Source organism: Ixodes scapularis, unplaced genomic scaffold (genome assembly GCF_016920785.2).
Source record: "Ixodes scapularis isolate PalLabHiFi unplaced genomic scaffold, ASM1692078v2 PGA_scaffold8__174_contigs__length_109621045, whole genome shotgun sequence".
NCBI classification, from domain to species: domain Eukaryota; kingdom Metazoa; phylum Arthropoda; class Arachnida; order Ixodida; family Ixodidae; genus Ixodes; species Ixodes scapularis.
In genome coordinates, this window is record NW_024609883.1 from 90,786,574 (window position 1) to 90,813,976 (window position 27,403).

General features: G+C 50.9%; 2 protein-coding genes across 2 annotated transcripts in view; both read left to right on the top strand.

Moving 5' to 3' along the window:
- LOC8042610 (beta-1,3-galactosyltransferase 5-like) overlaps positions 1-27,403 on the top strand; it is a 297,058-nt gene that overhangs the window by 42,310 nt on the left and 227,345 nt on the right. The window lies entirely within an intron of this gene.
- Positions 13,470-19,121, top strand: LOC121046422. Its single transcript, XM_042287057.1, has 3 exons — positions 13,470-14,946; positions 15,266-16,656; positions 16,831-19,121. The coding sequence occupies exons 1-3, from the start codon at positions 13,470-13,472 to the stop codon at positions 19,060-19,062; spliced, it is 5,100 nt and encodes a 1,699-aa protein (XP_042142991.1). The 3' UTR covers positions 19,063-19,121.

Genomic DNA, 27,403 nt, shown 5'->3' on the forward strand with positions numbered 1-27,403 from the left:
CGCAGGGTTGTCGGCTCCCAGGCAACTTGGCAAGATGGTGTCGCTCTCCCATGCTAGGTCTCCCTCTCGACCGGTCAGTGGACCAGATGAGATGGTGTCGGTCTTCCGGGATAGGTCTCTTTCACGATCAGCTTGAAAATCAGACGCCAAAGTGTCGTCCTCTCGTGCAGGGTGTCTCTCACGACCAGTTGGACAACTTGACAAGGTGGTGTCATTCTTCCGTTCTAGGTGTTCTTGTCGTCCGTCTGCAACCTTTGGATCACCAGTAGTGACTGGATGTCGAATGTCGTCTTCGCGTTTCTCAGCTTCTTCTTCATCGATGAAGAAGTCCGAGTTGTCTTCCCCGGGAGCAGGCAGCATCATGGTGGCATACGTTCCAATGCAGTCCTCTTGCTCGTGGCTATAACGATTGCACTTATTGCAGTGGGGAACTCGGCACACTCTGCGAATGTAGCCTGTCCTCTTGCATCGGAGGCAGAGTGGTGCTCTCCCTGAAACGACGACCAGGGCCTTGCTGCCGAACATAACCAGCTGGTGCGGGAGGTGATCTTCTGATGTGCCCTCCTTGAAGATCATTTTAACAGATCTCGTTGTCGTCTAAACACTCTGGAATCCTTCCACCCTCCACGTGTCTCGGGACACTTCGTTCACCTTCCCGTAAGGCTCCAGGGCCTTCCGTACTGCGTCGTCGCTTATGTGAATCAGTTTCCAGTGCGGTCGTAGTCGGACCTCAGATTGGTCAGGGTCGATGAGCAAACAGCGTTTGTCTTTCACGACCAGTTCTTTTGCCGCAAGAAGCTTCCTCTTCGCAGTCAGAAAGCTAAACGTAAAGAGCCAAACATGATTAATTTGGTACTGGCCAGCTCCAATCAAATCTTGTAGAACGCCATAGCGTTCCATTTGTGGTCGAAAATCGTCTATCTTGTATGGGTGTCCAAAGGTGTCACAATGCGCAAATACAGAGTTCAAAACTTCAAAACCACTCGGTAGGAATCCTGAGACATTTCAGTAGATGAACCACGGCCGTTGAAAGCCGTTGCAGACGCTCCTCGGGGGCTCATCAAACTTGCGACCGTTCCGAACGGTGGCACGCGCTTCTCCCGGCCACCAACATCCCCGGCGAAGGAGCAGACTTTGTTGCAGGCAATGTAGCAGATGTTGGTGTTCATCAGTGCTACCTAAGAGGCGCTGAGCATATCTACTAGTGATGACGTTTGGAGTAGGAAACGCTCAGGCCTTGACTTTTAGGTGGTATTGTCTGTTATTGTCTTAGCTGCTTATTAATGTGAGCTCGTACGACACCATCAAGATGGCCACTCTTAGCACCCTATTAATGTTAGCACGTTCAGAGCATTTAGCCCCCTCCTCCTACCATTTCCACAATCCCCTTCCCCCGTCACGATTGAATGACTTTATCAAGAGATCGTGATGTATCCCATTCCTTTAATAAATACGCTTTCATACTCACTCATGACCACTGAAGCACGCGATGTAGCAGTCGATGTTGCTGACGATTTAGAAGACGATGGCGCCCATCCGGGCTCCCCTAGAGGGTGCTCATGGGATCTAATATATAAAGCCCCTGCACTATTAGTGATGACGCTCATAGCAGGAAACGCGCAGGCCTTGTCTTGTAGATGGTCTCGGCTATATCCTCTGTCATTTTAAAGGACCCATGTAACGATTTTCGGACTTCCGGCCAAATAAGATGGCGTTTGGGGATGCCCCTCAACCACGGTGTAAGATAATACTCTTCAGGTGAGGACAGCGCGCTCCTCGCGACGTGCCCGATAAAGTTCGCTCTTCACTCTCTCTCACTATGGTTTCAAGCGGCGCCGGCAGGTGACCCGTCGACCAATGGGCACGTACAAGACTGCTCGCGCCGCCTCATGTACCGCACGCGCAGAGCTCCAGCGGGGCTGTCGCACGTGCAGAAAGACCACGGTGTACCGGGGTGTCATGGCAACGGGATAATTTTTTTTCACTCTCACATAGTTTCGCCGTTTGGCCACCGGCGACACTGTCAGCCACGGGCGCGCAGAGCCGTATATTGGGAGAGTTTGTCCAGTGGGTGGTGGTGACGAAGGCGCCGGAGAGGAGAAAAGTAAATGAAAGGGAGGAGAGCGCTGAAGGAGCGAGAGAGAAAGAAGGGAGCAGGGAGGAGACGACCGCCATTTTTTAGCAACGCTGTCGGAGACTGGTCGGAGAAGAGCACTGCTGAGGCTACGCGTTGTCTGCTACGGGCCGACTTCTTTTTCGCCTGAATAAAAGTTTGTGGCCATACGCCGAAAAATCTTTATTTATTAGCTTTTTAACCGACCGAGGAATAACAGAATGTCATTTTCTTGCCAGAGCCAGCGATATAAAAGACAATAATCGAGATTTAGATGCCGATCCCACGCATTCCGCCGGGAGAATGATCGAAGATTGCGGCCCTCCCCACCCAGGTGGGAGCAGCCGGGAGTTCACGCGCATGCGCTCATGCCTCTCGCTCTACGCCGCGCGCTGATTGGCTCACTCGGAAGGAGAGCGTTACGGCGGCGAGATCATAGACTGACCGAACTCTCCCCATATACGGCTCTGCGGGCACGGTGGCAGCGGACTGATGCAGCCTTTCGGATGCCCGTCGAGCGAACACTATCTGATTCCTCGCGCCGTGCGTTCAGCCCCGCCGTGTCCTCACCTAAAGAGTGTATCTTTCACCGTGCCCTCAACTCATACAGTGTTTCCCGGGTCACGTGCGCATGACCCGCCGAGGGGTGCGCGGCTCTGGGTCTTGTCCTCTCCTTAGCACTGTGGACGTTGCTGGAGCGAGAGCAGACTCTCCCCTCTCTCCCCATTATTAGGCTGCTAAGACCGGCTATTTTGACGGTGTGGAATGCACGTTGCAAAAGAACCCTGGAAGCTAACCATCAGCACGCGCTCAGCAGTCGCACACACAGCTATGGCCGCCAGTGAATATTTCCTATACTCTGTTTCACCGTGTGTTGTACCGCAGGAAAGCCTACAAGCGCGAGCTCCTTGCTCTATGGCACACCTCGGCGGCACAAGCTCTCGTGCACCAAGGGCAGCTGCCAACGCTATGAACTCGCGTTCTAGCCTTTGGTGGGGTATTGTCGCTGGCAGGCGAACCAGGCGCAGGAGATAGAAAACGAACCACGCAGCTGCCGAAATGTGGTTTTTATATCGCGTTGATCACACCACTCGTCCGGTAGTAGCCAGCCAACGTTGCTAGGCAGCGGGGAGGGATGCTTTGACTTACTCCGGATAGATGGCGCTGCGAAAACTTCGTGTACTAACACAGCACGTGGAAAGGATATAATACCTGTGGCTATTCTTAAATGCATGGGCGACCAGAGTAGAAGACAACTAACATGCATCTTCACGAATATAATTTCAGGCAGCTCCATCCCTGACGATTGGGTGAATATTCGAATCGTACTGCTGCCGAAACGAGGAGGAAACAAGCGACGACTGCAGGACTACCGCCCTCTGACGGTGACAAGCGTCATCTACAGAGTGTTCGCGCACGGTATAAGAGAATGGATGTGTGCCTGGGCAGAGGGGAATGGAAAGCTGACTGAACTTCAGAAAGGCTTCCGAAAGGACCGCCCACTGTAGGATAACCCCTTTTGTTTTAACACAGATCATAGAGATAGCTAGAAAAGAAGACAGGGACTTCATATGTTGCTTCCTGGATGTCGCTAAGGCATATGACAGTGTACCACAGGGGTCCCTGTTCCACTGCCTCAAAAGACTAGACATGTCTGTCCAGTGGACGGAATTGATACAGCGACTATACGACGGAGGTATTGTTACAGCCGCGTTTGGAGGTGTACATTCAACGCGTGTCAATGTAACGAGGGGATTGAAGCAGGGATGCCTTCTCTCACCTCTACTGTACATGCTGTACACATAAGAGATGGAGCGCAAATTAATAACATCCGGTTTAGGGTTTTCACTCCGCCGCAAAGGAGATGGATGCGTGACACACTGGACATTACCGGGTCTTGCATACGCGGATGATCTCGTCCTCATGGCTGAAGACATGAACACGTTGCAGAGGCTAGCAGATATTTGCGTGGAAGCATCGTCCGTGGTGGGTCTGAAGTTTAATGTTGAGTAATCGGCAGTGGTGCAGTTCTCTGGAAACGACATTGTAAATAATAAGTTACAGCTGCAGAAGGAAGACGTTACGATGACTGGGAAGTACAGGTACCTGGGAGTCAGACTAACGAATGGGTCCGACTATTGTGACGAATACCGAATACACCTCAGGCAGGCAGCCCAGAGAGGGTAAAATATCTTACGCCGGCGCATTATGTGGAGTTGTAACAGATATTTGATGACCAAGGAATTGTGGAAAGCTGTTCATGTGCCTGGGCTCACGTTTGCCAATGAGATCGTCTGTGCCTCGGCTGACACACGAGCCTGGATAGAACGCAGGCAGAGGGATGTCGGTCGCCAAGCACTCAACTGCCACGGCAACGTGGCGATTGAGGCCATACAAGGAGACATCGGGTGGTCGACGTTTGAGGCACAAGAGGCATCAAGCAAGCTAACCTACCAGGGTCGACTCCTACATATGGAGAGGCATCGGTGGGCAAGGCGAGTGTTCGACTACATCAGTGTCAACTGCGTGCAGACGCAGTGGACGAAGCGGGTCAACCAGCTCCGCAAGAAGTATGAATTCTTTACACAGCCAGTCATGGAGGCCACTGCGAGTAAGTGGACAAGTGAGGTGAGGCGCCGGGTCAAAGAGGCAGAGACGACCCACTGGGTTGAGGAGGCAAACAAGAAATCCTCACTCCAAATCTATAGCGCTCACAAGCACACAATTGGACCGGAGGCCTACTATGATAATATTCTAGGCAGCCGTCTCCTGTCTGAGGCCCGAGCAGGAGCGCTGTGCACAAGACTATATCGGCAGCGGTTCGATCCGGCAATAGAATCAGTGCAGTGCGGGGCCTGCGGTCAGGAAGACGAAATCATCACGCACCTATACTTCGTTTCAGCTTCGGTCCGAGCGCGGCCGATGTTATGAGCCGGAGGGCCAATCAAACAGCGAAAGAGGCACAACGTCATGGCGTGCTCTCTGCAGTTGATAGGACCAGCGTGCTCTCTGTGCGTGCTCCTTCGCCGGCTAGTCCTATCAAGCGCAGAGCGCACGCCATGACGTTGCGCTCTTTACGCTGTTTGATTGGCCCTTTTGCTCGTAACATCTGCCGCGCTCGGACGGAAGCTGAAACAAAGTATAGTTCTGCACGGCACCGGCCTGACACCAGAAGGGGATGAAGCGCAGCGCGTGCACAACAAAAGCCAAAACAACACAAGCCGGGCCAGGCAGACTGCGGCAGTCGCACAAGCGGCAATCGGTCCATCAGCGGCAGCGGCCCCAGTGCTACCATTGCTACCACAGGCACTGGGCTTCCATCCATGGACAAATAGATAGACTGTCGGCGTCACCAAGTGTAATGTAGTCCACTCGAGGCGTGGGGTGCGTCAGGCACGGAGGACCAAGGGTTTATTTGTACATGTACGTTGTGTACGTGCTCTAGGTCGAGCAGCCGTAACCGAAAGGGGGCACGCGGAAAGAGGCCTGGCTCGCTCAGCAGCCGGCGCTCGCGTGGACCATCGCACTGTCTCGCGGCCGGCATGCCACCCTCAGACCAGTACACGACACACCTCCCCCCTAAATGTAGTCTCGAAGATACCCCGGACGACGATGTTCGCGTTGAGGACGTCCTGATGGAGCAGCGCCAGGATTAGGAAGATAGGAGGTCGATGTGGATTGACCTGCCTGGTGTTGCTCGGTTTCTTGGTTAGCAGTCGGAGCAGCTGCTAGACGGACGTCCGGGTCTGCATTCGGGCTTGACGTTGTGGAGCTTGTATCAGGAATCTGGACTTCGCAACTCTGGCTTGGACTGTCACTTGGCATGCTACAATGCCGCGTACGAATATGATCTATGTGTCGCCGCCACACACGACCGTCTTCAAGTTGCACTAGATACGAAAGTGGGCCCAAACGGCAAGAGATCACACCTGGCAACCAGCGGTTCCCGCTCGTGCCAAAATGAATTGCAAAAACTGGACTTCCGGGTTCCAATTGGCGAGCGGCTTGCCGATTGCTGGCCTCAAAGGCTTCTTCCTGGCGCCGGGTTACTGCCGCTTGCTGATCTGGATGTAGGTGATCTAGGGCCGACCGAATCTGCCGTCCAAAAAGAAGCTCTGCGGGGCTCCTTCCAGTGGAAGTACTGGGAAGGATATGTTGGTCGAAAAGAAACCTGGCAAGACGGGTTGACCAGTCGCCGCGAATGTTTTTCTTCAGACATTTCTTGGTCTCTTGAACCATCCTTTCGGCTTGCCCGTTCGAGGAGGGATGGTAGGGTGCCGCAAGGACTTGGCGGATGCCATTTCTATGAAGAAACTCTTTAAAATCCTCTGAAGTGAAAGCAGTACCGTTGTCCGACACCAAAACATCAGGGAGTCCATGCGTAGCGAACAGCGTACGTAGAGCTGCGATCACTGTCGAAGCTGACATGGACTTGACTCGTTGAACTTCCAACCACTTAGAGTGCGAATCTACTACGATGAAGAAAAACTCCTCCTGGAAGGGCCCCGCGAAATCAACGTCTTGTTGTGAATTCCCATGGGTGGATGGGTGCGCGGGCTGGCGCGTTTCGTGACTCCTGGCACGGAAAGCAGCAACGCACTCGGCGCTCTATGTCTTGGTCAAGTCCCGGCCACCATACATAGCCCCTTGAAAGGCCCTTCATCCTCACCACGCCAGGGTGACCATTGTAAAGTAGGTCCAGAACTTCTTCTCTGAGAAGCGGTGGTACGATAACACGGCTGCCCCACATGATACAACTGTTGTAAACAGACAGTTTGTCACGGCGATCGTACTATGGCTTGAAAACTTCGGAAGGTTTCTCAGATGGCCAGCCATGCAGAATCCAACGCAGTACGAGGGCAAGAACGCGATCCTTCCTTGTTAGGAAAGCTATCTTCTTTGAGTCGACAGGCACCTCGGGGGTTGACTCGATGAGCAAAACGTCATGAAGGGGAGGTACCTCGAAGTCCTGAACCTTCTGCGGAAGGCGGCTGAAAAGGTCAGCATTTCCCATCTGCCGGCCAGGTCGGTAAACGAGCTCGTAGTCGTACTGCGCCAACATCAGGCTCCAGCGCAAAAGGCGTGGTGACAAAACCTGGGGAATCGGGTTGCTGTGGTGAAGCAACCCCAGAAGGGGCTTGTGGTCCGTAAAAATCTTGAAATGCCGTTCGTACAGAAATTGATGAAACTTGTTCACTCCCGCTATGACAGCCGAATCCTCACGATCTGTCTGTGAGTAGTTTCGTTCTGCTTGTGTCATTGTCCTTGACCCGAGAGATCTTTGGCTTGTCGGAAAGCTGTCGCTTCTTCCCTTCCCCATTTCCATGCAGCACCGTTGTCCAGCAACCGATGAAGAGGCTCCAAACATGAGCGGCCCCTTTCAGAAACCGACCATAGAAATTTAGGAGGCCAAGGAAAGACTGCTATTGCTGTTTGTCTTCCGGTTCGGGAGCGGTCTTGATGGCCAGAACCTTGTCTTCTGTAGGATGTATGCCTTCCCTGTCAATTTGGTACCCCAGGAACGTCACTTGAGGTACTCCGAACTTGTACTTGCCCTTGTTCAAGCGGAGACCGTCGTCACTGATTCTCTTCAGCACGGCCCGGAGGCGGGCTTCGTGTTCTTCACTGTTTCTAGCACCAATCACAATGTCGTCGAGGAACACCAGAACGCCATCAAGTCCGGCGAGCAATTCTTCCATATAGCGTTGGAAGATCGCTACGGCTGTAGCAACGCCGAACTGTAGACGTGTGACCCGGAAAAGTCCTCGATGAGTGTTGACCGTTCGGAGATTTGCTGTATCTTTGTCTACTTCCTTCTGGTGGTATGCCTGTTCCTAGTCTTGCTGGGAGAACTTCTGACAGCCAGCCAGTTTGGCAAACAGCTGATCAGCTGTAGGCAAGGGGTATGTTTCACACCGGAGGGCACGGTTTACCGTACACTTGTAATCGCCGCATAGGCGGATGTTCCCATTCTTCTTGAGAATGGGCACGACGGGGGTTGCCCAGGAAGAGTGACGAACAGGCTCAAATATTCCTTGTTCCACCAGTTTATCGATGGCCTCGTCGACCTTTGGCAGCAGCGGAAGTGGCACCTGGCGGGCCTTAAAAAACTTGGGACTTACGGCGGGGTCGATATCTACACGAACCGGCGGCCCCTTGCTTCTCCCGAGTCCTGCTTGGAACAGCTCAGAAAATTCGTCCATCACATTATGGACTGTGGCTGCCAGAACATGCTGCAACGAGGCGTCGACATGGTTGACACCCTCCAGGGAAATGCCCAAGGACCGGAACCAGTCGCGCCCTAAGAGACTGACGCCAAATCCCTTTACAACCAGAAGCTCCAATTCCACGCTTTTGCCCTTGAAGGAAACGTCCGCTGTTGCTTTTCCGAGAATCCGAAGACTCTGCCGTGTATAAGAGCGCAGCTGGAAGGTACACGGCCTGAGGCTGCTTTTGGAAATGCGGAGCTGGCGCATCACACGCGGGTTGACAACCGTAAAAGCCAACCCGGAGTCAACTTCCATCCGCAGATTGCAGCCGTTGATTACCACATCGCAAAATACGGGTGGTTCCACGGCGAAGACACAGTAGTCTCTCTTCAATGGGTCTACCGTCTCCAGCCTATTGTTGCGGATTGCTGACCGTCGACGTTCGGCTCTCTCCTTTTGGCGGCACGCAGCGACAATGTGGCCCTTGTTATTACAGAAGTGGCACACCGCCCCAACGAAGCGGCACGTTTTTGCGTTATGCGCTCCATTGCAACGCCAGCATGTACCTGGCGAAACTGGCTTCAGGCTGCCCTCCATGTCGCGAGCGTGCGGGAAGAAGGTCCGTATTACCTTCGTTTCCACCTCCACTGGGTTGCCTTGCAGTAGAAGGCCTTTCAGTGGGGGCTGTCCTTTCTTCTTCCCGAGCATGCTGCGGAGAATGCCCCATAGGCGCTGAAGCCCAGGAATTTCTCCGAGCTTCGCGCAAGTAGAGTGCCACGTCTCCGTCTCAAGTAGCTGCTGGTGGGCTTGTATGGTTTTATACTGATTTTTAAGCTGCATGAGATCGCGGTGGCGCTTACCGCCATAGCGGTACCGGTGCGTGAGCTCATGTACTCTTTTCCAGAGGTTTGCAAGGTGTGCGTCCATGCACGCTGTTGCCTCGTCGCATTCAATCATCTCTGACGCCGCGCGCTTAGCGCTGTATAATATGCTGGCAAGCTGCTCGAAGGAATCGAAAGGCTGTTGCTGCGTAAGCTGGCGGTAAATGTTCCAGTCGATACGCGCGTGCGCGCTTCACTTTCGCATCTTCTTGCGGTTAAGGGTAATGAGGATCGGATAGTGATCACTGCCCCAGGCGATGGACATTGTGTCCCTTTTACGGACACATCTTGGAGTCGCAAAGGTCCGGTGTGGTGTCGCACTGTCGGGAGTGCAGCCCCACTCTTGTGGCCGTGTCAGGGCCATTAACCAAATCGAGAGCGGACATTTCCATGGCGTCGTGAAGGGCATTGCCTTTGGGGTCTGCTTTGCGGTAGCCCCATGCGGGGTGTTGGGCATTAAAATCACCCCCAATTATGATGGGGTGGGAACCCGCCCGTTGTTGGATGTCTCGTACCCACTGAAAGTCATCCTGTCGTGCTCTCCCTGTGTTTGGCCTGTAGTAGACGCAAACAGCAACAAATGGTTGCTGCCCAGGGGGTTGTATTTTGGCGGCGATCACTTCGCGGTACTCGTTGCTGATATTGGGAAGGGGGAGTTCAATCGAAGTACAGTCCCGTCTGGTCAGTAGGGCCGCTTGACCCTGAGCTCTTGGTTGTTGTGTGACAGGATCTAAGTGTAAAATCGTATTGTGTTGGATTGTATTGTATCCTTGAATATGGCATGGGCCTCGTGTTTCTTGTAAAAAAATCGCAATCGGTTGTAGGTGGGTTACACGTCCCCTGAGTGTTGTTCCGGTCTCGATGTAACTTCTGCAGTTCCATAGAAGGCAGGTAAGTGACGTGCTCATTTCCCCTCAGTGGGAAGATTGCGTCGTTTCACGTCGTCCCTCTGTGTGATTTGTCGGAGTTCTGTCATTACTGCCTCTAGCTGTTCATGGACGGTAGAGGTTAAGGCCACGGTTCCACTGAATGTGGCAGTTTAGGTACTTTTTGGCAGGCCATTACTCATCTCCATTTAAATACTGTTTTGTGGGATTGATGTCATTCGAAAGGCAATGCAATCCTCTTTCATTTGATATTATGTATGTGTTGGTTTTTACTGTTCATGCGCATTTGTAGCGTTGCGAATATGATGGCGCGGACCCTCACTTGCTCCGCTAGTTCATGTTTTATGAACGATCCATTAAAGATAGCACTGTTCCAATATAGCAGTTTTGTTAAGATGATGTCGGAGCAGAATCTAACGATCCACTTTTTTGATATTTGCACTATTTTGTTTTTTTCATCCCTCCAAATATTGCCCTAAAATTGACATTTTTCAGCACATATATGTTTTTAATGACAAGCGCTAGGGCAATAAAATTAGCTACAGATGTAGTGCTTATAATTCGTAATATGCAGAAAAAAATGTAATGTTGTGTAAAATTTTTTTGTTTAGATATTTTATATCAAACGTAGCACTTTTTTGTGCTTCGAGTCATGGTGGTTCAAATGCCGCTGAAGAAATAATTAAACTACGATAAAATCTTTTATAACATTTAGAGCTACAATGGTTGCCCAAGAGATGGACGATGGCTTTTTTTCATTTTCAAAGTCATAACGCTCCAGGAGCCCTTCAAACTTACCTGTTTTTGACGCATATCTGTTTTGGACATCAAACAGATTTATTGGCATTTAATAACATTTATTGTTTGGAATAGATATACATTGCGATGTATTAAATTTTCACAATGATCTTGCTTTGGTTTCTTAATAGGTGTAGAGCTTAGCTAATTTTAAAAACAATTAAAAACTGTTTGGGTGTTTTGTTGCGCTACCTGGCGGATGGCAGACAAACTGCTGATTTCTAGTGTTCACAAAATTTCCGAGGGCGGCGTTGGCATCTGTATCATCATCAATCTCCGTGTCTTTTTACCTTCACATTTAAAAAAATATATTGGAAGATTTACTATCGACAAATGAATGGTTTAAGTATTGGGTCAGGCTAATAAATCTAAGACAAATAATTACACAAGCGTAGCGTGATATAATGCGTTCCTTATTCGATATGATTGAAATCAATAAACAATAAAGACGAAATAATGCACCCGAGTTCACTTTATGCCTAGAGTTACTACATGAGCTTTAAATTATAGGCACTCAGTTCCCCAAAATTGGTTTGGGCGCCGCCATTTCGGGTCTTGCTCAGAGCAAACGCAACTGCCGATCATCATGATCCAAAAGTACGACTTCCTCAGCGTTAGATGCGGTGCTAGGAAGCTGATGCAATATTGAAATGCTCTGTCGCGGGTTGTTTAATCATTTGTGAGGGACGGAAAAGCGTTTCCTGTGATTTTAGATAAAGCTCCACCTAACTGGCAACCAGGATTTTAAGCCACAATTTTAAGTCAAGTGTCATTACTCGGAACCGCAAGCTAATTTACTGGCACAAGCGGGAACAATGAAGAAGAGGCGGGTGTCAAAAGGTAGTGGCTTGTGGAATTCACGGGGCTTACGTCATGGCCCCTCCAGGTATTACAAGCCTCTTGAACAAGAGCATGAATAGTGTCATTAAATAAGCTACGCTTCAGAGTAGCGACACTTGGCCTTATTGTGGCTTAAAATCATGGTTGCCAGTTATTTAAGCTTTATCTGAAATCACAAGAAACGCTTTTCCGTCCTCCACTTTAAACAGTTTTCGACAAAGCAAAGCAACATTACATGAGCTTCCTAACACCGAATCTAATGCTGAGGACGTCGCACTTTTGAATCATGACGATCGGCAGTTGCGCGTGCTCTGCACAAGCAACAAAATGGCGGCGTTCACAACACTGTCGGGGAAAAGAGTGCCGATACTCTAAGCGCAGCTCATTTATTGGCTCTAGTTCCCGCGAAACTCCTTTTCCCTGACTGAAACTGAAAGTAAATATGAATAATACTCCATCATTATAGCTTATATAGTTATAACAAAATACACGTAATGAGAGGAGGAAGCGGGCGGGTAGGAGAAACGCTTGTTTTATGTGCGACCGTTCTAACCGTCTCAAAAGAAAGAATGCACGAGCTTGCGCTGGTTTAAAAAAAAAAAGGCACCAAAAGAGAAGATGCGGCACGCTGTGTTCTTTGTTATTATGCGTCTAATTGCAAATTGTTGTGTGTATGTTTATACAGCCGGAAGTTAGTCTGCCTTAGTGGGCGTCTGGTGTCTCAGCTGTAGATGAACAATTTAGCCAGTGCGGTACAGCCGCAAACCTGGGGTCTTTAACGTGGACCACGCAGTAGTGATACACGACCGCACGCCGGTACGATGCTCTTCCAGATCGAAACGGGCAGGGGCGGGGTGGGTTCTGCAGCGCGAGCTTTCGCTCCAAGTGCTCCGAGCTGGTGTGCGCTAGACCATGCACTCGGCCACCGACCCCCCCCCCCCCCCCCCCCCTTCTTGTGCGTCTAATTTATATACAGGTATAGACGCTTTACACACGCGCCAGATTGAGCCGCCATAGCTGCCCTTCTCTTGTCTTACCGAGATGCCGAGCCACTGAAGCGGGCGTTGACGGGTCTTCACAAGGGCCTATGCTGGGCACAAGAACACAGTAGCATCTAAAATTGCAATAACCTGTCCTACTGTGGTAATGATGAAGTGAAGCGAACGGAATAAGAGGGAACAAAAACTGAAGGTCAGTTATGGCGGCGCCCATGCACAGCTGCTGTAAAGCGTCTATAAGTATTTGAAGATCGACGATGGACGTCGATCGTCTCGAGGTAATGTAACTTAATAACAATGTATAAATACTAAACTTGTTGAAGGACTGAACGACTAAATTTTTCAATTCTTGGATTGTAATATGGCGGTAGCCTATTGTACGTACTGTTGATGAAGAGCAATATGAGGTGACGAGGTAATTATTATTTGATGAGGCTCCATAGAAAAAGACGAAGAAGACTGGTCCGAATCGTTTCCTGGCATTCCTGCGGCCTTTTCCTAATTGTACTGGAATGTAATTGGTTTCATCTCTTCTCTTCTTTGATTTCACCAGCGGTTCGAGAGCTCTACTCGCATCCGTGAGCAACTTTTTGCTCAATTTCGAGCCCTTTTTCACCTTTTATGAGCCTTTCGTTGAACCCTCCGCGCTAAGCCTACTGGCCCCGCGGTCGGCAAGGAATAGGGCACGGCGACGGTTGCGCCGCCGGCCCATCGGACCCACGACGCAGTTTTAACTCCCGGACATGACGACGCCTCTGGTTGCGCCACCGCGGCTGCAGTTGCTGCAGGCTACTCAGGATCATGCCGCTGTCACTTCGTACGAAACCTCTCCCCCTCCCTCGCAAGAGATGGACGAGGACGCGGAGGACTTCGGCCCGTCCAATAATGCAAAGCGTTTTCGTTCGTCCGACGATAGTCTTAAAGACGCAGACACGAGTCTCCAGGCTTCATGGGCTTCGCGAGAGCCGGACGCCACTGACTTGGAGGGAATTTGGGAAAAGGCTACAACGAGAACCCAGCGCCGAGCGCAACTCAAGGCATCGGGCCAACCCCTACCCACCACAAGCCGCAAGGAACGTGTAACTCTCGGCACCCATGTAATCAAGATACAGCCCACAGAAAGATGCGACGTATTGGGCTTAGACCCAGAAGAGCTGAAGTCCGTTATCAGCTCCTTCGCCGGTGACCCCAAGTTGCTCAAACATCAGATACTGAGGGTGAGCAAACTCTCTAATACCATCGTCGTTACTACGTGCGACTCCACGCAGGCCACGCATCTCCTCCGTATGGGTGTGTTACCTTTGCGATCGAGACCACCACTCCCGGTGCGTACGCACCAAGTTCCCACGGACGGTATCTCCCGGGGAGTAATCCATGGCTGCAAACCCAACGAACCCACGGCTAAGCTTCTAGAGGCGCTGTACGCCGACGGAGTGGATGTCCTGACGGCCCGGCCTATGGGCTCCAAAGGTACACTCCTCATCCACTTTGCATCTCCGCATCCGCCACGCGAAGTTATGTATTGGAGCTTCCCGAGAAGGGTGGAATGCTACGAACAGCGATCTCTCGTGTGCCCGCGCTGTCACCGCCCGGGACATAAAGCCACCAGCTGCCCGATTAACCAGCCGGTCTGCAGCAACTGCGGAAAACAACACGAGCAACCCCCGGAAGCCTGCCCGAATGGCGAGGCCAAGTACTGCGGTCATTGTAAACAGGATGGACACGTGGCTACTGATCCCTCTTGTCCCGCTCGAGCTCAATTCGCTCAGCGCGCGAAACAAAGGGAAGGAGCCAAACAAGAAAGACTGGCACGGAGCCGCTCGCGCAAGCGCAGGCAGCGATCCAAGCAACCCTCTGGCACCACTAACTCACGTCGCGGTTCCAAGAGTACTACCTCCCAGCTGCGCGGGTCGAGCAAGGTTCAGATCCAGGATCCGCTCCACTCCTACGCCGATATAACTGCGAGAGGTCTCAAGGGCGGTCGCAGCCCAAATGCACGCCAGATGCTTGAGACACTCCAGGTCGAGCAAGACCGCGATCAAGCCGATTTCGATAGCACTATGAAACGTCTGGAACAACAACTGAAAGAAATTCAGCGTACAATGGAACAAGTCAAGTGCAAACGCAATCAACGGCAGAAATCACGAGCAGATCGGCTCCAGGCGCTGCACTTTGAAGTTGAGGAAGAAGAGAGATTGGAAACCGAGCTCCTTGAGAAAAGCAAGCGACGCCAGTCCCTTTCACCTGGGCGGTGTCGCACACCATCTGGAAATACTTCATCCACACGACAGCAGGCAAGAAAGCAATCCCACGTACCTGCACCCCAGCACCAGGCAGCAACCCAGAACTCTAACGAGCCGCCGGTATGGATACAACAACTCATACAGCAGCAACAGCAGCAAGCAGAGCAAATGAAACAAATACAGCAGATGCAGCAGCAAATACAAATGCAACAACAACAACAAACGCAGCAGTTCCTCCAACAGGTGACTCAAATGGTCGCACAACAGGTCGCTCAGATGTTCTCCCCCATACTTAGCCAACATGGACCCAGCCTGCACCAGCCGCAACCAACCTCCACTGAACAGCAGCTCGGCGCACCCACCGCCTGAGCGTCCTCCCGACCTCCTGCAGTGGCACTGCCGCTCGCTACGTCAGAGCGCTGCCGAGCTCGTCGAGCTCTTCCGCCTAACCGGAAGGCCGGCGGCGCTTCTGCTGCAGGAGACACGGGGGATGAGTCCGGGCATCTCGGGCTTCAACGGATACTTCCAACCAACGATTGAACACGGACTAAGAGGCGGATCAAGTGACACATCTCAGACCATTGAAGCACAAGCTGCGGTGTTTGTGCGCAAGGGCCTCCCACAGGTACAAATAGATACGACGGCTTACTGCAACCCGTTCCAGGAGGTGGTGGCGGTTCGCTGCACGCTTGGACGTCACCGGGTCATCCTAACCTCCTGCTACGCGAGACCTGAGTCAAGCTGTTCCAGGCGCGGCCACGCTGGACAAGCCGGCTTCCAATGGCTGATGGACCTCCGGCAGCGCTACCCCCGTGACCGCCTGCTCGCGGCGGGCGATTTTAACGCGCACCACCCGGACTGGGGGTACTCGATTGCTAACGCCAGGGGCGCGCGGCTAAAGGAGGCAGCGGAGTTGGCGCACCTCACTCTGGCCAACGACCTCGACTACCCAACGCGCCACGGACTGCACGAGGGACAGCGAGACACCACCCCGGACCTGACCTGGGCAGACTCCCGACTGGTGACCGACTGGCGGTGCGGACCGGACCCTATGGGGTCCGACCACTATCCCATCTGGCTGGAGCTCTCAACCGGCGGCAAAGCAGGGCGCAGACGTTTAACTCAGGCTATCGACTGGGACGCCTTCCGAAAGGCGGTGGCCACGTGCGAAGACGCGGTTCCCGTAACCGCAAAATTACTGAGGGCAGCGCAAGCGGCCACGCGAAACCTGGAGGTGGAAGACCAAGACCCGGTTCCCGACAAACATCTAATCAACCTGTGGGAAGCACGCAAGCGGCTCCACAAGATATATCTTAACAACGGCAAACGATTCAAGGACCTAGTGCGTTTGCGCAACAAGACGGCACAGGCACGTAGATATGCCAAACGCCTGGCTCGCTCGAGGTGGCTTGACCACTGCGCGACGTTTGACGAACGAACTGGCACCCGCAAGCTATGGCGCGCCCACAGAGCCTTGACCGGCAAGACCAAGGCGCCCAACACTGCTCGCAACATCCAGCTAGCCACCGACCAAACTCCGGAGCAGTTTGAGGAAGCGGCCGCCAAGGCCTTTTTCCCACAACCTGCTAACGATCCGGACCTGTGCCTGTACGAACTGCAACCGCCGAGCAACACAGAACAAGACGCCCCGTTCACGATTCAAGAATTGACACTGGCCTTGGACTCTGTCAACGAGCGCAGCGCCCCTGGCAAGGATGGAATCACGTGGCGCATGCTGCGCAACCTGGACGAGCCGGAGAAACGAAAGCTCCTGAAAGAACTTAACGACGTCTGGGCGTCAGGAGTACTACCGGCCGACTGGAAACATTCAGTGGTGTACCCTATTCCGAAACCAGGAAAGAGTCCGGATCAAATACAGAACCTCCGACCAATCTCACTTACATCTACGCTATGCAAGCTACTCGAACGGATGATCCTTACGCGACTCACTTATGTCTTGGAAGAAGCCAGGGACGACCCTTACTACGACGCTGCGCAGACTGGTTTTCGCCCCGGACTGTGCACCCACGACAGCCTACACCTCCTCCGAAACTTTGTGGGTAAGAGGCGCCGAGGAACCAACAAGGTACCCGGACTCCTGGTGGCAGTGGATCTCCGGAAAGCTTTTGACACCGTCGAGCATTCGGCAGTGATCGAGGAACTCGAAGAGAGTGGCGCAGGCACCCGCATAATCAATTTCGTGAAAAGCTTCCTCAAGAATCGTACCTTTGAGATCAGCTCGGGCGCCCAGCAACCCCGCATGTTCCAGAATTTCCGTGGAGTACCTCAAGGAGCCATCCTTTCGCCGACCCTTTTCAACTTGGTCATGAGAAAAATAGCAAGAGTGTTGCGCGCCGTCCCACACCTTCAGCACACAACTTATGCGGACGACATCACCCTTTGGGTGGACCCCCGAAACACAAAGCTCGACACTAAAGAAACGGTCGAAACCATGCAGACGGCCCTAGATGCCATTGACCAGTGCCTGCCAACTACGGGCATGCAACCTTCCCCAGAGAAGACAGCCTTCCTCATCGTCGGCGGTCTTGAGCACAACAGAGCTCAAATACACCTGACCCTGGCCGGCCAGTCCATTCAGCGCTCCCCCGAACGCTGGATTCGCATATTGGGAGTCCCACTGCACGAACAAGGAGGAGCGCAAGAGTGGATCAAGCAACTCAAACCCAAGTGGCGACAACAGCTCCAACTCATTAAGAGAATGGGCAACCGCCTCGGTGGCGCGGGCACGCGCACCATCCGCTTGCTCACTCAAGCAGTCCTGACCTCAAAAGCCTGCTATGGAGCCGCATGTTTCGTCCTGACCAAGGCGCAGCTCAAACAGCTGGAAATATTGCATCGTGAATGCCTGCGTGCAATCACCGGTCTCCCAAGACACACTAAGACGGAAGAGCTGTATCGGTACTCGAATCTTCCGACTCTACAAGCCATCATTGAGACCCGCGTTGCCGGCCATCAGCGGCGCCGGACATCGACTAGAGCCGGTCAACGTCTTCTGGATTTACAGGGTTGGCGGCCTCCCGTAGGAGAGGCCCCGCCTCCGAAGAGCATGCCACCATGGGAGGACATTATGGTCAGAAACCCCAAGCCGCTCACTCGCAAACAACACCGCGAAGAACATTCAGAAGAAAGAGCTGCACTTGCTGCGCGGGCAGACCTCGTGGAACACGCGGTCTTCACAGACGCCGCATGGTGCCAAGAGACGAAGCGGGCCACACTCGCCTACGCTACTGGCCAGGACCGATATGCTCAGACACTTCAATACGACAGCGAACCTAGCACGAGCCGCCTCGAACTGGATGCAATACACCTGGCACTATCTCGAATAAGAGAGACATTCGACCCAGTGGACGTACCCACCCGTGTAACCGTCTTCACGGATTGTAGGGAAGCCCTTGCCCGTCTGGGGAAAACTCCTCGCGAAGGGACGCTCTGCCAGCGAATCAAGAGTCTGTGCTCGTATTTGAAAAACACCAAAGGTATTGAGGTGAGAGTGGACTGGGTCCCGGGACACGCGGGCGGCATCGGCAACGAGGCCGCACACGCGTGGGCGAGCGAGCAAAAGGAAGACCGCTCCAACCCAGGGATCTTCGTCCCCTTCGCGCCGCCGGACCCAGACCCCATAGAGAAGAAATCTGCGGCCCGACAAGAGGATCAGCGTCGGCTGCGAGATCAAACACCCTACAACCCGGCACCGCTACCCAAGGGTTTACCCAGAGGGGCACAAGTGTTAATTCACAAGGCCCGCACCGGAGCTGCGCTCACCGAAGACATACTCGCTCGGTGGCGTAGCTACAAACCACGGAGGGGCCGCCCACCCGACCAAGTGCCACCGGAAGGGTCCGAGCCCGCTGCACTTGTCGTCTGCACTACATGCACCGCCGGCGTGTGCCCGACGATCCGACACTTACTCTGGGATTGTGCCGGCTTGCGAGACAAAAGAGCCGAACACCTGGGGCCTCACATCGACACTTTAGAGGCTTGGATCACACCGGTTAACGAGGCACGGGCCAGGGAGACGCTGATCTCCCTATGGGAGTTCGCGCGCTCGACAGGAGTGCACCGCCGAATGTAAAGTTTTCCTACCTATGTTCCCCTTCCCCCAATGAGGCCATGGCGCCACCCTTTTTGAAAATAAAGTTAATCATCATCATCATGAGGCTCCATACGGACGACGACATTACTGGGTGTCGAACCACAACGTACAGTGCCAGATTTGTTTGAAGTATCGTGCACCCAAAGACTTTCTTCACCCGCAACAGTATAAGGTAGAATCAATGAGGATGCTGCTTTACAACTGTACGTTGAACAGGAAAACTGCACTGTGCAGAAGTGCGGCTTATTCGTTAATATGAGGGACGGATTTCTAGCAGCATTCCCTGATTGACTACTTGGAACAAATGGCCTCGTTGATGTAAAGTGCCCCCGTTCCAAAAGATTCTTGAAGCATACTTAAACCGCAAAGGAGTATGAGGCGAAAAATAAGAAAAAGGAGCCTGGTGTGAAAGGTCCATATCACCACTATAGCTTCTACTATCAAATACAAGGGCAGTTAAACAATACACAAAGAGAGTTTTGTGATTTAGTTATATTTACACTGAAGGTAATTGATATCCAACATATTCAGAGAGGTGACACCTCCTGGTCAACCAACATAGAGCCTTTTCTACTCAAGTTTTACATGGAAGGCCCCACTTCCGCTGAAATTCCTCACGTAGACGAGTTGTCCGACCGATTAAACTGCCACTACTCTCTATCTGGGAATCTCTCGATCTTTGTTCGTAGGCTACAGTAATATGAGATCGAGGGGTGTGGCTCTTCGTCCGCCGAATATTGCTTCGGCGGGTTTTTGTTTTTCGTGTAAGATGAGACCGTCGCGTGCAGCCGGAACAAGAACCTGGCGAATCTTCACTGAACTGCTTCTTCTGTAAGCTTCAAAAGGGCTTTTTTTTTCGTTTCGCACATCATCTGCTCTGCTTGCGCGTTAGTTGCAGGATGGTATGGTGCACTAATGTGATGCCTCATGCCGGTTTGTTTTCTTCAAAAACTTGTTTATTTTATTTGAAGCAAAATTTTGCGCGTTATTAAAGAAAAGTATTTTCGGTAGGGCAAAAGTAGGAAAAGAGACCGTAGAACGTCAATGACGTGTTTGGACGTCGTGGCAGGCATCGTGTAAACTTCCAGCCACTTAGAGCACGCATCGCCCATGACTCCATAGATGGTTACGTTTCGCCACCCACCGACTGAATAGTGGATCGTTTTCAGTTACTGTTCATGATGGCGTTGGATTCAAGGAAGACTTCGAGTCTTTCCACAAAGTTAGCCCAGGTGCCAGGACTTTTGTCGAAAGCGCCAAGTGTTCGAAACGTCGACAACGTTGGTAGCCACGTGTTGTGCTTGACACTGGGCACTTACCATTCGCTGAGAAGAAACTTGCTTGTTCGTCTGCTATGAGTCGTCCGATATCAGGTCATCACCGCAACACCACTTTCCGACAAAACTGGTCTTCATTGTTCGCATGTCTATAGTTAGCAATCACGTCAACTTAGAAATTCCCGAACGCTCATAACTTGCCGTCGCTAAACGCCGTTCATTCATAGCGTCTTCATTGCAAATAAACGTCTTTCTATTTCTTCTGATGGTTTTTCTAAGCTGTACTTACAACATTATGTGTGTCGGTACTTCCGAAAATATTGCAACGGCGTTTGTTTTCCGGGAACTATAATGTAACAACCTTTACAACATCTACCGGACCCCGTGAAACACAATATTTCGTGACGTTATTTTAGTCGTCATTAAAATGGTGAGGTAAGTACCGTAAATCTCGAAGCAGTTTACTTGACGTCCGCTTCCACTGGTTGAGTCTACTGAGCGTGCATTCCTACAGAGGAAATTTTCATTGATAGAATATTGACACGTCAATCAATTGATTCCTTCTTGGTAAGATTTATTGCGAAAGCCCGTTACAACCACCGAACCGTATGTCCCTATATCAGAGAACAATTGATACCCAGCCTGACATTCTGGCATACATCCGTTTGCTGGGCCACGCTACTTGAGCTAGCTGAGCACAGCTGGCAGCGGCGCGAGCAAGGCCACGAGGGGAACGTGATGGTGCTCGAGCCATCCCACTGTGAACCAATGTTTCGGCCACCCCACGGGTGCGTGTCGCCATCTATTGGTTGAACTAACGCCTTGTTCAAGATGGCTGCCGTGGGACCGCAGCCTTAATGTCGTGAGTTCCTCTCGGAAACTGTTTTCAAGTTTGCGTGATTCTGTGTGTCTCTCTTGCCGGAGGATGCCTAGAATTTGGACGATGGACATATCGTTCGTTGGCATGGGCACCTTGGGCACAGGCCGTCTCTTTGGAATGCTGCTACGTGCTCTCGGTGTGCGAGTTCTGCTTCGAGGTATTCTCTGCGTTGTACTCGAAGTGTTTTCCGTCACAACTTCCCCACTCACAGAAGATTGTGTTGACAACTGCGTCGCCAGCTGCTCCAGTTTGATACGCAGCTGTTGGTTTTCGCGGCGCAGTTCATCGATTTGTCTTTGATATTCATTTACCTGCGACTTTGGCTTATCCGAAGTAGTTTTGGACTTAGCTACTTTGCCCATGTCACCGTCTTAGAGTTCTCGTTACGAGTCGTAGCTTCTGGGGGTGCCTGAATAAGTCTGCTCGGACAGGCCGAGTTCAGCGAGATGTGGCCGGGCTTTTGGCAGGCGACGCAGAAAAGGTTCCCTATGCAATCGGGATCCGGGGGATGCTGGGAACGACCACAGTCTCGGCAAACCGAGTCCTCGGGACAGTGCTTGGCAATGTGGTCCAGCCCGTGACAGTTGAAGCACACTATGTGCTTGGGGCGGTAGTCGTACACCCTTACTAGTTCGTAATCGAAGCCAATCTTATAGGGAGGCTTCTCAGTGTCGAAGGTGATGAGCTGCATATCGGTTTTCCCGAGTCTTTTGGCGTCAAGAATGGTAGCGGTCTCACATCAGAGGTGGTCCATAATGTAGTCCAGCGACTGATCTCGTCTAACCTTGATGACCCCCTTGCTTCCCTTAGGCTGTCGATCTGGCATTCGTTCTATCTGTACCGCATAGGTTTGTTCCTTGCCTTGCGCTTTATCTGTGAGCGTCGTTAGCTTCGAGAGTTTATCAGCGTGTTGCTCGTCTCGTACTGTCACCTTTACGCAGTTCGCAATGGGATTGTAACGATAGAGAGCTAGATTTGCTATTTGCCAGTTCCGCGCCGTAAGTTCTAGGGCCGTCGTATTGGCCTCCTTTGGTATATTATGTACATGCGTCTTATTCAGTGGCCTAATCGAGAGGATGTAACGGGGCCGACTTATCCGTTCGGTGCGGAGCTGCGAGGGTTCTATTTTCCTCTGCGGTTTTTGTCTGGTGTAGGGCATCCAGCCTTCTTCATCGTTGACTGCTGCCGTGACGTCACAAAGTTAGTTGCTATGGCCGTCGTACGTGAAATCAAGTCAAGAAATAGTTCCTTTTTTTGTGGTTACGCAGCGCATTCCCGACATTTCGAGAGAAGTGGTCGTGTTTTATGGTCCTTGCACTAAAGTAAACAAAAAAGGGTAATAAGATGCACGTTCTCTCGATTTTAAAATCGTTTCATGGGCCGTTTTAATGTGAGCACGACAGAAGCTACACAAGAGAGCTCCGGGCTTTCAGTGTCCCTGTCGAGCACGCGCGCTCGTGCAGTGCAAGCACCGTTCAAGGCTAGGGTGCCTCAATGACGTTCTGTTTAGAGTGATATCCTTTGTAGTGAGTGAGTGAAAAGACGTTTATTTACCCGATGCCGACAGCACGCGCTCACGGGGAAAATACAAAGAAATCGACGAAAACAAAATGTCGCCATAGCACAGTCAGCGCCACAAACACGTGCAGGGACACGCTCTTTCACGCGCTTCTGAACAAAAAATAAATGTAAAAGTGGGAACAAAATGGCCAGATGTCTCCACCCTAAGCAAAGCGCGCATGAAGACACCCTATTTAAGGCCACACATTTTAAAGTGAAACTGAGTATAGGCTCACGCTCCTGTGGCTGTCTTTACTGCTGACATTTGTGAGAAGGAGTGCAGTTGATAGCTATTGGGCAGTCTCTAGTGTTAAGTGAAGAGTTCCGGTGTCATTTTAAATCAGGCTGACTTTCCTCCAGCAAAATCGTTCTTTCAAACATATCTATACAATAGACCGATCTCACTAAGCGTTCGGTGCATGCGTGTCGCCGCCATAACTCTAGTTCACGGGAGGCAGACGGCCGCACATGCGAGGGCTCGTGTCGTATCGTGCTCCACACGCGCACAGCTCCAGCGTGGTTGTTGCACATGCAGAAAGACTAAAGTTCCCTCGATGCATTGCGGCAGCGGTGGCGTAGCCAAACTGGCTCGTGAGATCGGTCTATTGCAAGCATAATGGCACCGACTGGTGTCCCATGCGTGCAAGCACGTGCACAGTGGGTTTGAACTTGTGATTTGAAGGCTTGCAATTGAACGTACTTTCCCACACGAGCAGATCAGCGGTTGCCAGGCGCCCTGCTTGCAATCGTCTATACTTCGTTTCAGCTTCGGTCCAGACGCAGCCAAAGCTACAAGCGCGAGCTCCGGGCTTTCAGCATCCCTGCCAAGCACGCGCGCTCGTGCTGTGCAAGCACTGTTCTGGGCCACATGCTCACGCTTGTAGCATCGGCTGCGTCTGGACCGAAGCTGAAACGAAGTATAGAAACACTTTGCAGCAGCTGTGCATGGGCACCGCCATTGCCGACCTTCAATTTTGTTTCCTTTTATATTGATCATTTCGCTCCATCATTACCACAACAGGACAGGTTATTGCCATTTTAGATCCGCCTTTGCTCTTCTGCCCAGCATTGGCGTTTGTCGAGGCTCATCATGGCTCGCTTCAGTGGCTTGATATTTGGGTAAGAAAAAAGAAGGTCAGCAATGGCGGCTGTTCTCCGGCGTTTGTACAAAGCGTCTATAGGGAGTATTCACCTGCCGCCATAGGTGTGTGCGCGGCTGCTGAGTGCGTGCTGACGGCGAGCAACCGCAGTTCTTTTGCAAAGTGCATTCCGCACCGGGGATCGGTGGCCGAGTGGGCTAGCGCACACCAGGGGTGCTATGTTGCGCTTTTTGCACTCCCAGGAGACTTGGAAGAGGGAAGTGACGTCAACGACACAGCAAACGCAGATTGGATGTTGACAGAAGAAAACGAAATCAACACCCAATCTGCGTTTGCTGTGTCGTCGACGTCACTTCCCTCTCCCTAGTCTCCTGGGAGTGCAAAAAGCGCAACATAGCCCCCCAGAGCGGAGCCCGTGGAGCGAAAGCTCGCGCTGCAACACCTACCCGTTTCGGTCGTGTATCACTGCTGCGTGTTGTACTGTACAGGCTCAATTTCTCATCTACAGCTAGGGACACGGCTAGGGACAAGTCGCCCGTTGAGGTAGACCAAGTTCTAGGCTGTGTAAATATACACACAACCCAAATTCTTTTTGCATTCTGCACCATCAGCGTTGCCAGACTTAAGGCTGATTCACACTGCACCTTTTTCTTGCGTTTTCTTACGTTACATGCAAGTCACCGAAACATCCGTGTCGTGAATGTCGCGTGCCGGGTTTTTCTTTGAACTGGTTGCCACAGTTAATATGAAACATAGATGGCCCGGTGACTTGTACGTTAGATTTCGTAACGTAGCGTATCGTAAGAAAAAGTAGGAAGTTTTCGTAGACCGCGTTTCCCTCTCCGCTAAGCCCTCCGCAACGAAGAAGTAGCTACTGCGCCTGCGCGCCGGCAGCCTTGGCTGTAGAGTTCCGGGTATTGTAGCGGGTCGCGGAGGGCGTTGCGGAGTGGCGAAAACGGTCTACGAAAATTCCCTAGTGTGAATGGGCCTTTAGCGGGTATCCATCTGATCTCGCTCTGAGCAAGCGCTTGAAGCATCGCCCTCGAGTATGACGTCAGGCATAGCCCTCTCTATACTCAAGAGCCTGGCAGTTCGGTGACGGAACCATAGAGTGTTCGACAGTAGATTTGGAGCGTTGGGATCTGGTATCACAGACCATTTCTCGGGGAGTCTGGTACTCAGCGCACAGCTTCTGCAGCGGCGAGGACCCTAAACATGATTTTCAAACCCGAAAAAAAAAAAAAAAAAAGAAGCGGCAGGTCGAGGATGGCTAGGCGCACGAGCGGATATTCCACCGCTCGGGTGAAGTGTATTTCGGCGTTTCGGCGCAGCGGGGCGCCCGTTACACGAGTCTTGTAAAGCCCCGAGTCTTGTCTGCCGCTCTACCTTTCCACTTTCGGCGGAATTTCACTGGCCGCTTCTCGTGGCGATCTGCCAGGCTTCGTCAGTATAGAGGAGGCCAAGCGTGAGGGCATGTCTCGATACATTATTTGCATTGTCAAGAGGCGACGATAAAGACGACGACGAGAATTCATTGTCAGGAACGAGATCAAGCAAGTTCGGAGACTCATAATCTTCTGAAAACATCGAAATGGGTTAGTGGTTTTACAATATTCTCACCATTATTGTGAAAACCTCTAAAGACGAGTAGGAGGGGAGGAATGTCTCTGTTGCACTGTGACTTCTAAAGCAAAACCACCCGGCCATGAAAAAGGCGCGTAGCCCAGATCCAGCAGTGTAGAATTGGCTTTGATGAAATGAGGTGGGTGGCGCCTCTCCTGATATAAATCGGTTGGGCAAATGATGGAACGCGAGTTATACAGAAATACTGACGCGCGCTTTCAGGGCTTAGGTTGTCCAAAGTTTTGAGTATTTGCCTGTCTGGTCGTTCACAAAGACGTCGCTTCTGATGGAGGGCGCGGGATAGAAGTGGGGCGCTTGAGGAAAAAAGCTGCATTCCGCATCTTGACTAGCCCCCAAACCCCGACAATTGTCAGCTGCATGCGGGCGTGCATAAAATATACGAAAACTATTATCACACACATAGAAGAAATAAACGACTGAAGGAACTCTTGCAACTCACACTACAGGGAGTAACACAGGCTGAAAATGACCAAAGTAACTGTGCCACATTCCTGTCACACACTTGGTCACACACAATCATTATGCAAAGCAAAAAATAATAAATATATATTAAGCACAAAAATGTGAACTCACATTTTCAGAAGTTACACTATCAATGTAAATATTATTTACCCCCAAAAAATTGGTGAACTGACGTGGAAGTGTAGAATTACTAATTTAGAAGGCGTAGTTGTTTCGCAGAGTGTCCATCTTCCACTGCTCCCTGTGACAAGCGTAGGATGACAAATGCCTTCTCAAGAACGCTAAGATATTGTTTTAAAAAGCATGTACCCATTATATTTTTTTTCTTCCTAAAACAGGTGCACACTTTATATTTAAGTAATCGGTAAAGATTATTATGTTAATGTTTTTAAATAATTCAGCAGTGTGAGAATTATGAACCACATTATAAATAGTTCTTAAAACCCTTTTTTTGGAAATAGAAAACAATTAGTATTCGTTTATGTTGACGTGCGCCAACCAAGGTGGCAGTACGTTAAATGCAAGAAAAAAAAATACTAAACAAATTAAAACTCAATAATTTAACATTCGCCGGCAAAAAACGACAACAAAAACGGCATCGACTTATAAGCCCTACCAACGACCTAGTTTGGGAATGGTATAGCTTATATGGTTATCCCACGATATGTTCTCATTTAAAACACTCCGAGAGTTTAAAATAACTAACCTTTTGCATTGGAGACGAATCTATACTTAACGTTTTAGATAGTACGATATGCTTGTTTTTTGGTAAAAAAACTGTTAGCTTTTGTTTTAGTGTTGTTGGGTTTTAATAAGTTGCTATCACTCCATGATAGTATCCTGTCTGAAGTCTGGTTGGCCATATCAACGGCTTCATCGCCGTTTCCAAAAGAAGATATGCTCGTTTCGTCGGCGTAATTAGCGAATTTAACCTCACGGTTAACATTGACGACATATTTTATAAACAAGTTAAAAAGAAATAGTACTAACGTACTACCTTGTGGAACACCTGAGATGATGGGTTTCGTAGTAGAAGAATAACAATTAATGTGTACATGTTGCTGGAGGTAATGAAGGTAGGACTGTAATAGTATTAGTGCTTTACCACGAGTGGCATAAATTTCCATCTTCTTAAAATAATATTATGGATAATGAAGTCAAAGGCATTTGCGAGTCCTATTATACACCTAAAGCAATTTTTTGTTTTTTAAAATCATTTCAAGATAAATATCTCTGAGGAAGTAAGGCTGTTTCAGTCTAACAGCTCTTCCCAAAACCAAATTACGGCGGAGTAATGAGCTGAAATGCATTCGAAAATTCTACCAAACTCTACCAAACTTTATTAAAACTTAAAAAAAAACGGGTAATAGAGAAACTGGCTTACGGTTACCCAACAC